The following is a 9,249-nucleotide window of genomic DNA, read 5'->3' as shown; positions in this document are numbered from 1 at the left end:
CCCAAGTTACAACAATGAATACACAGTAAAAATGAAGCTGTTCTTGGTGCAACTGGATTCTTTATTCAAGATGAAAAAAAAAATACAAAGAACATTTCTTTCAATTCCTTACATTGATCCTAACAAAACCGCTCATCAAACATACAGAATAAATGCTACAATGCATGGACTTACTGACTGAACTTGTCAGTTGAAACAAATTCACCTTGGTAAAGTCTCAGTCACTTACCATGCATATCAACAACTAGCAATCTTGACAAGCATGAATAATAGTACTCTTTCTTTATTTTAATAAAAAGATGTTTTATCCTATATATACAAAAATATCATCTAAAAGAAAAGGAGTCTCACATGCAGGAAAAAAGAAACTTTATTCTCTTACATAATATGAGACAAAAACACAATAAAAATCCTCTGACTTTTTGGTCTACAGCAGAGGTAGACATTCAGTGGCTCTCTGGTATTTCTAGAACTATCACGTTCTGATGCTTTTAATGCACGTTGCAGGAAGGGCTATTTTTTCAATGGGCCAAGGTGACCATCTTCTTAGAGGTGCTATGAGACTCATGGACTTGTTCAGTGCAGTACAAACAGCTATAATAATGGCCAACTGTCAGTAACCTAAAGCAACCAAGCAGTCTACTGTAGTCAGTTCAGTGAAACATGAATTTTGATTGGCTGCTATGGATTAACATTGCCAATCATTACTATTTGCCATACTGAAGAAGCCTGTGAGTTCATAACTCATGGTCACGACCGCATTGATTATCTTATTGCTCTTGCATAGGCTGCAGAAACAGATGCAGAACCAGCACATCTATACGCATTGTATACAGGAGAAGATATAGTTATTACAGACTTAAAAGTGAGTGCAGCTGTGCCCAGACTATAGACATTAAAATATTTTCATATTCTTAACATGTAGTAAAAGAGATGTAAAAAAAAGCCTTTACTCAACTCTCTGCTTGTATTATGAAGTAATTCATCCTCAAGGGTCACAACAGAGAACATAAAGTCCAGTTTCAGTCAGTTTCTAACAGCTTAGAAACACATGCTATGTGTTTACATTAGAAGGCTGGCAGGCTGCCAAGATTCTACTCTCCTATGAAATGAGCTTAGATTTCAGTGCCTCTGTTCTGAACTTTGAAAATGAAATGTTCCACAATGCCTAGAGTTAGAGCTACATAATGTCTTGTTTTAAACTGCTTTCAATGCTTGTTCAAAATATATAAATACTTTAATGTGCATAGTCTTGGCACAGGTTCACTTTAAGACTGAGACTCCGTCTTCTGCTTTTTACCACTAGATAGCAGAGAACGGCAAGACAGTTTAATAAAAACTGTACAAAGAACATCTGAGTTGTCCATGGCTACCAGATACCTGCATGTATTTTTTTTCACAGACTTTATTTGTATTAGAACTGTAGCATCTGAATGTATGCAACAGGTAACACACTTTCCTCCATTTCTTTAAAATAGCCCAACTGAGCCTTATTGTTTCAAGACACCTGAAAAGCAAAAGGTTGTCAAAACCTGATTTACAGGGTCAGTTTAATACAGATATTATGCAAGTAGGCATAACACAATAGTCTAATGTGAAGTACACTGTGTACTTTACTGGCTGGAGAAATTAAGTTCAGCTAGCTGAAAAGAAAATTCAACACAAAACACATACTTAAATGTCATCCTACAAAGTCTAGCTTTTAAAAACAACAATATCCTTTCAAAAAAGCAACAGAAACAGGTAAAATTAACTTATTAATAAATTAAGCTGTGCATCACAAATACATTATCAAGGTGAAATACAGGCACTTGACAGGTTAATGTGCAAGGCAAATTTTACCCTTTACTGGTAACAGTATAAGGCAGTCTAAGTTATAGCCAGTGTATACATTCACTAAGGAATTACTGTTTCTGGTGAAACCAACTACAGTCAGGTTTCGGACTGTCCCGTAGGCACAAGTAATGCCACCATAACATTTCTCAGGTGGGCTCTCAGAGAGAAATGTGAACTATTTTTTACTTCTAATTTGAAAATTAAGAACACGAGTGCAAATTTAGTGTAGGATTCAGATAAATATAAAAGTACATAGCTATTTAATACTTGGGAGTATTCTGTTAAAAAAACGACAGCATGGAACTTACGAAACCTGCTACCCTCATTGAAAATATTGCATATTGTGAAACTGCCAATGCCGTCATTCTAGCTCCTCCCAGCTCTCAGTCAGGTTACCTTTGCTCCGTCTCCTAATACTAACCAATTTGCCCGCTGACTTAATACTCCACCTAGATGAATTCCCTGGACTAGCCAGATTTGTGTACTTAGATGAACCTTTTGTTTCCTCCTCCCAGCCAGGCCAGGAGTGATTATCATCAAGAGGGTCTTCCGTAAATCTTGGCTCCTCTTCCACCATTATCTGGGGGGGATCCCAGCCCTCAATCTCATCTGCTTTCTTTGGTTGAACGTTCTGTTTTATTGCCAAACTGTCCCAGAAACCGGATTTTTTCTCTGTCTTTGCTTCCTCTTTTGTCTTCAAAGAAGCTCTGTAAATAATGAGGATAAACACTGATTAGAAATGTTAAGAGAAGGGCCATATAAACAAACAATTATATAGCCCAGACTGGAGTGCATTTCTATTTGACAAGAGCAAACTTGTTGCTGTAATATAGGCAATCTGCTGCAGTGACAATGTGAAATGTTTGCCATTGGGAAAACCTTGGGTCAATTCAGATTGCACAAAACGATGTGTGTTTGTAGACAACTTTGTTGGACTGAAATAGGTGAGCCATTTACAGCCAAAAGCTAAATAATAAAGTACATTTTTAGTTTAAAAGCAGCTTAGAAATGGATGGCCTGTATAGCCCTACAGCCATGGTTTCAACCTATAGCTCTGCATCACCTCACTGTCACCCATACCTAGTCTGCAGCTGAGACAGGACTGCCGATAGTGTGGTACAGGCAGTCCTCCTGCACTGGCCTCAACAGGTCAGCAGGGTGGCCCAGGCCGACAGGGACAGCCTGTACGCTTGTTGCAGTGTCACTTCAGCAGGAGGCTGAACTCTGGCACTCACATGTAATCCACTCTCTACTATAGTGTTCACTGCACCACAGGATCCCTGTGGGCCGACCAGGGATATCATATGCATACTTAACCCTTTCACAGCCAAGCCCTCTGGAACGTTTTACTCCTCAGTTGGCCACACCATTTTTGCAATTCTTGCCCATTGTTTTGGTTTCCTAATGCCGCGTTGCTAGCGTTTGACCCCCCAAACCATATATTTTCTGAAAGCACAGGCCCGGTAGAATAAACAAATAGTACAAAATTTGTAGGCCCTGCGACAGTTGCGCAGATGTTTACCACATCAATATTAAACCGATAAAAATACACAATTCAATTGATAAAAGCACACTAAAATCAGTATCATTGCACAAAAAATAAAAAATAAACACTTTTTCAAATGAATCTAAAAAGATAAAACTGTATTGACTTAATAAATAACAAATATTTGTAAATTTTAAATTGCGCCTTTTTTGAAACGGTTTAAAAAAATTAGAGAACGCAAAACTTTAAATAAGCGACTTATGTTAAAAATCATTTGTGCACTGTGTTGGTGTTTGTGTTGTGATAAAATGATACAGGTGTACATTTAATTGCAACACAGGATATCACAAGGCACGGCAATGAGTCACAATGCTTTGCCATACGCTGCCACAGAGTCCTCAATCTCTTTTTCTGCAGCCTCTGTTCTAAATGAATGGGAAGCACTCAGTACAAAGGCTTCCCATTCATTCATAAACTGTTGATAGGAAAACATTTACAGCTGGTGGCTCTGGTCTGCACACCGCTTGGCCATCCTGAACTTCCGGCTCCCTCCTCCGGCCATTTCTCTTCGGATCCCCGCTGCCTCAGCCCATACAAGCAGGGGAGATCAGTGGGGATCTGAGGAGAAACAGATCCCTGCCTGGAGCGGCTCCAGACAGGGAGGAGAGGCTGCAGATGCCGGCAGCGGTGCGGGGGGCACCCAGAATTTTTGTTAATAGCTCTCATCAACGGCTTGTCAGCTGCTGATAGCTATTAATTTAAAGGAGACTGTCGGAGGAACTGTTCTGTTATAAAGTTCATGGTCACTAAAGAGAACATGAGCTTACAGCAGAACTGTAAAAGCCACTGACATAATGGCATACTGACGTGGCCAGCTGGGAACAGTTTTGTTCCGCCGTATGCCATACGTCGGTGGAAAGAAAAGATTATTGTTTTCATTCACTTTGAGGGTTAAGTTTAGGGGGTTGATTTACAGTTTTTGGCTTTGGTTGAAGTTAAGGGTCAAAGCAACCAAATTACATTTGTAATGGTAATATTTAACTTTCAGGTTTGATAGAGCCAAAGGAAATCTCACTGCTCCAATTCCTTAGGACTTCCTAGGTGCTGGTCTAATAGGAGTGTCTCCACCCTGTAATGTAGTAGTATACGAGCAGACCACACTAACCAGAGAATTCCAATACTTCAGACTTTATTGAAATTCACAGCAAATCCAGTAGAACAGTGGATAAAAGTGTATAAAGCAGTAAATACCAGCACTCCACACCCCGCCAGCTACAACCTCTCACATGTATTACCCGTAGGCTTATTCATGAATAAGTTATACTGGATTTGCTGTGAATTTCAATAAAGTCTGAAGTATTGGAACTCTCTGGATAGTGCGGTCTGTTCGTATACTACTACATTTCAGGTGTGACAGATGTATAACATAAGCACAATAAAAAAATCAACTCAAAAGTTACATTTTATAGATAGGCAGAACCTGATAGACTGAGTTAGCCCAATGGGTTCTGCTACATGTCTCCAACAGCAAGACCTTATTACTGACTGTTTCTGTCCACCTGGGAGTTTTCGGTGTTTTCATCCATTTTTGAGTGTTCCAGTACCTTCTGTTGCATATTTAACAATATTAAAGAAATCCAACAGAATGAAAACCCCTCATAATGGCCACAGGGGACTGGCCTAGCAGCCAGGCAGGATTGTTAAGTATATTTTCTTTATTATTACTACTTGACCAAAACGAACAGTTAAAGGAGAACTATGGGGTCGGTGTTTTTCCCCATTGTTCTCCTTAGGGTAACGGGAGGACACAAACTAGCGTCCTCCCGTTACCCTAAGCTCAGTATACCGCGAGCTACAGCTCGCGGTATACTGAGACGCCGCAGCCGGAGCGGATCCCGGCGTAGATGACGGGATTCGCCCAGCTGCGTGAGTGACAGCTGGCTCTGCCTATCTAGAGGCAGAGCCAGCTGTACCCGCCCCCTCCCCCGTCCGTTCCGCCAGTCAGCGCTGGCAGATCGGAGAGGGGAATCCAGCCCTCCCCCTGTCACTGCAGAGAGCCGTGACAGGATCGAGAGGTGAGCGAACCTGGTATGTGTTCGCTCACCTCCCGATCTACTGAGCCGACCTGTGACAGTCTCATTGTCACAGGTCGGCTAGAACTATGAGTTGAGTGGAAATCACTCATCTCATAGTTCTCCTTTAACCCTTCAAGTGCAGGGGTACCCCAATTGCAAGGGCTAATTTTTGCAAGAGTTTCTCTTTAAGGGATTTTTTTCGATTGGCTGCAGTGGGTTGCTAGTCTTTGCACGTTGTGGTTATTGTGCTTTACACTTGGTGAACAGAAGCGACGTGCATCTTTTTATGTTTTTTCTTACGCTTTAGACTTCGGAGATTTGGATGCTTTCAACAGTTGCTGCTCATCATCTTTGTTAAATATGGAAGTCACATCCTTCCAGCCTCGGAAACTGGCACCTTGAACCTGGAAAAAAAATGAAAAAAGGACGTTATTCATATAATGACGATTTATCCACATAAAGGAGGTATGTGATTTGGTGCCACTTGAAAGTAAGGGACAGAATTATTTCATTTACACTTTAAGTATGTGGGATGCAGCCTATTTCCAGAATCAACACTCAAACAGTATGTGCTTTATTCTGCAGCCTGGAAAACAATCATCCTCAAACGTTGGAACCTTTATAGCATCTTTGAAAAAAAAAAGGCATTTTGAACAGACAACAATAACCGCCTTGCTTGATTTCAAACACTTTCTAAAGTGTGGTACAGTTGGTTGAGCAATGTAGATACCGTAGACTGAAACTATACCTCTTCTTCTACAGACAGCAGACAAATAAAGATTCATTTGTTCTGCTCTCCTCTCACATGCACTGAGAAGATAAACCCATGGAGAGAAGGCAGCTCTTTGAAGTGCAAACGGAAGACAGAGTTAAAAGTGTATATCCGGGCAAAAAAATATTCACTAAATCTCTGCCATACAGGTACACTTCACTGTGTTTTGCCCCTACAAAAACATTGGAAGAGCAGAAAAATAGCGTTAAATCTGTCAGAAATCCAGTAAGCTCCTAGCTTCCAATAGTGGGCTGACAACACTGCCACTACTGCAGTAAAATCCCAAGCAGTGTTATCAGCCCTGCTTGAGTTCCTAACTGCTGGGGTAAAGAATACCTCCCTCATATGTTATGAAGATGGGGAGAGCATTCAGTAGTCTAAATCAGGAAGGCAGCCTTGGGTAACAACACTGGAGAAACAGTGAAGTGGGCAAGTGTATTCACCCCAAGACAAAAAAAAGTGTGTCACCGGGTGAAAATAAAGGAGCAAAGCCTAAAAAAAAAAAAAATGAATGCAGCCACCACATCCAATTAATTATAATGACAAATAATGTAAGTTAGCTCTTTTCTTTTTCTATGGCCGATTAACTTATAGAAATTAATTTACTGCCTTAGAAGTTACTAGTACCAACAGAAACCATTAAGGTTGGGTTCACACCTGGGCGTACCATAGGCGCGTTTTTTCTGCTAGTTTTTTAGCACGTTTTTCGTTCAGTGAAACGCGCGTTCGACGCTCGTTTTTTTACCTCCATGGCGGTATGATTTTTATTTTATTTTCCTTTATTTTCTCTATCTTTTTTCGGGTTTAAAAAAAACAAAAAAAAACTTTTAAACTTCCCGCCGGTTCTGCCCCCCTGCGGTGCGGCCGCTCGCAAGGGACGGAACCTGGAAATGGGCAGCGGCCTGAGGACACAGCAGGGTTCGCGGACAAGGTAAGTCCTACGCTGCATTCCCGAGTGTGGCTCGGGGTTACCGCTTTGTTAACCCCGAGCCACACTCGGGAATACCAATGGATACGTGCGGTAAAACGCCCCAAAGAAGCTCCTGTACTTGTTTGGGCGTAGGGCGTTTTTCAGCTCGTTTCCACGGGCTGAGATACGCCCAGGTGGGAAACATGCCCATAGGAAATTATGGGATTTCATTTGCTGAGCGTTTTTCAGCGCTTCGATCAGCGCTGAAAAACGCCGAGGTGTGAACCCAGCCTAAGCGCTTCTTCAGGTTCAGTAAATGTCAGCCATGTGAGCAATCCTTCAGACTGGATTGCTTGTCAACAAACAAAACATTTTAGGTTTTATTCATACAGAAGACGTTCTTCACAACATGTAGGAGCACAACACAAGAAAATCACAAATAAATGTAATGACTTCAGTTTTTTGCTGTTCTTTTCTTTGGTTTATATGCTTTTACGTGTATTTGCATCAGATTTCTTTCTTGCATTTGTTCTGCTGCTTGCTCCTTTGCACAATGCATGTAAACATGTTGCACGAGTATGAATTTGCTAACCATGTGACAGCTTCGTTTATTAGCATTGCACTGATCTTAGTATACTGTGCAATAACACATCTTAGCAATTCTGGTATGAATGAAGCCTGACACAGTTCTGGTGCATCGCTATGGTCATTCTGCTGACATGCATAAACTCAAAAACTAGCTATACTGATGGATATTATTTTCATATACACCGATCAGCCATAACATTTGGTTAATATGGGACCTAAAAGTGTATGAATATTAGGCAGCAAGTGAACATTTTGTCCCTGAAGTTGAAAAAATGGGCAAACGTAATGATTTGATTTACTTTGACAAGGGCCAAATTGTGATGACTGGACAACTGGGTTGGAGCAACTTCAAAACTGCACCTCTTGTGGGATGTTCCCAGTATGCAGTGGCCAAGACCTACTAAAAGTGGTCCAGGGAAGGAAAACCCGTGTACTGGCGACACGTTCATGGGTGCCAAGGGTTCATTGATGCACGTGGGGAGCAAAGGCTGACCCTTGTAGTCCGATCCAACAAAAGTGCTATTTGCTGATACCGAATACCAATACTGGAAGTCCCATTAAGGAAGCCAGGTGGCGCCAGGTGATGAGGAAGCATGGAGCCGGCTTTCTGACCAATCAGGAAGCCAGGGGGTGGATAATGACTAGCCGCCTGGCTTCCTGATACCGAAAGTTCCAGTATCAGGATAGGCATTGGGAGCATTTGGATGAGTAGAAGTACTCATCCAAATACTTGGCATCTGTCAATCCCTAGTCCAAATGTTTCTTTATTGGCGTAAACACATCTTGTCAAACAACAGGCAACTTGATCTTGGTGTGCTAATGACATACTACTGTTTCGTTTGAGCACACAGTGCATCACAGTTTGTTTCATATGGGGCTACGTAGCCACAGACCGGTCAGGGTGCCCATTGCCTCTGCTTACCAGTGTCTAAAAGCTACCACCAAAAGCTCCTACAATGGGCACATGAGCATCAGAACTGGACCATGGAGCAATGGAAGAAGGTGGCCCAGTCTGATGAATCCTGTTTTCTTTTACATCATGTGGATGGCCAGGTGCGTGTGTGTCGCTTGCCTGGGAAAGAGATGACACCATGGTGCACCAAGCGATAAAGGCAAGCTGGCAGAGGTAGAGTGATGCTATAGGCAATCTTCTGCTGGGAAACCTTGGGTCCTGCCATTCATGTGGATGTTACGTTGACATGTACCACCTACCTAAACATTGTTGTTGACCAAGTACACCCCTTATTGGAAATGGAATTCCCTGATGACAGTGACCTCCTTCAACAGGATGATGCGCTCTGCCACACTGCAAAAATGGTTCAAGGATGGTTTCAGAAACACAATGAGTTTGAGGTGTTGACTTGGCCTCTAAATTCTCCAGATCTCAATCCAATTGAGCATCTGCAGGATGTTCTGGAAAAAAAAAAGTCTGATCCATGGAGGCCCCATCTTGCAACTTACCGGACTTAAATGGCCTGCTACGGATGGCTTGGTGCCAGATACCACAGCATACCTTCAGAGGTCTAGTGAAGTCCATGCATGGACTCCCCTTTTTATTTTTTATGGGGGGGGGGGGAAGGGA

At 41.9% G+C, this 9,249-nt stretch overlaps 1 protein-coding gene across 3 annotated transcripts in view; it reads right to left on the bottom strand.

Annotated features, from left to right (window-relative positions):
• Positions 1-1,726: 1,726 nt before the first annotated feature.
• TDRP (testis development related protein) overlaps positions 1,727-9,249 on the bottom strand; it is a 99,068-nt gene continuing 91,545 nt past the window's right edge. For all 3 annotated transcript variants that reach the window (XM_018574909.1, XM_018574896.1, XM_018574903.1), the window contains 2 exons: positions 5,698-5,801; positions 1,727-2,543 (listed from right to left, as the gene is read on the bottom strand). In XM_018574909.1, the coding sequence (XP_018430411.1) occupies positions 2,198-2,543; positions 5,698-5,801 (450 nt within the window). In that variant the 3' untranslated portion in view covers positions 1,727-2,197. The remainder of the gene's footprint in view (positions 2,544-5,697; positions 5,802-9,249) is intronic.

This window comes from Nanorana parkeri, unplaced genomic scaffold (genome assembly GCF_000935625.1).
Source record: "Nanorana parkeri isolate BGI_ZX_2015 unplaced genomic scaffold, ASM93562v1 scaffold51, whole genome shotgun sequence".
NCBI lineage: Eukaryota > Metazoa > Chordata > Amphibia > Anura > Dicroglossidae > Nanorana > Nanorana parkeri.
This window is presented reverse-complemented; position numbering and strand designations above follow the sequence as displayed.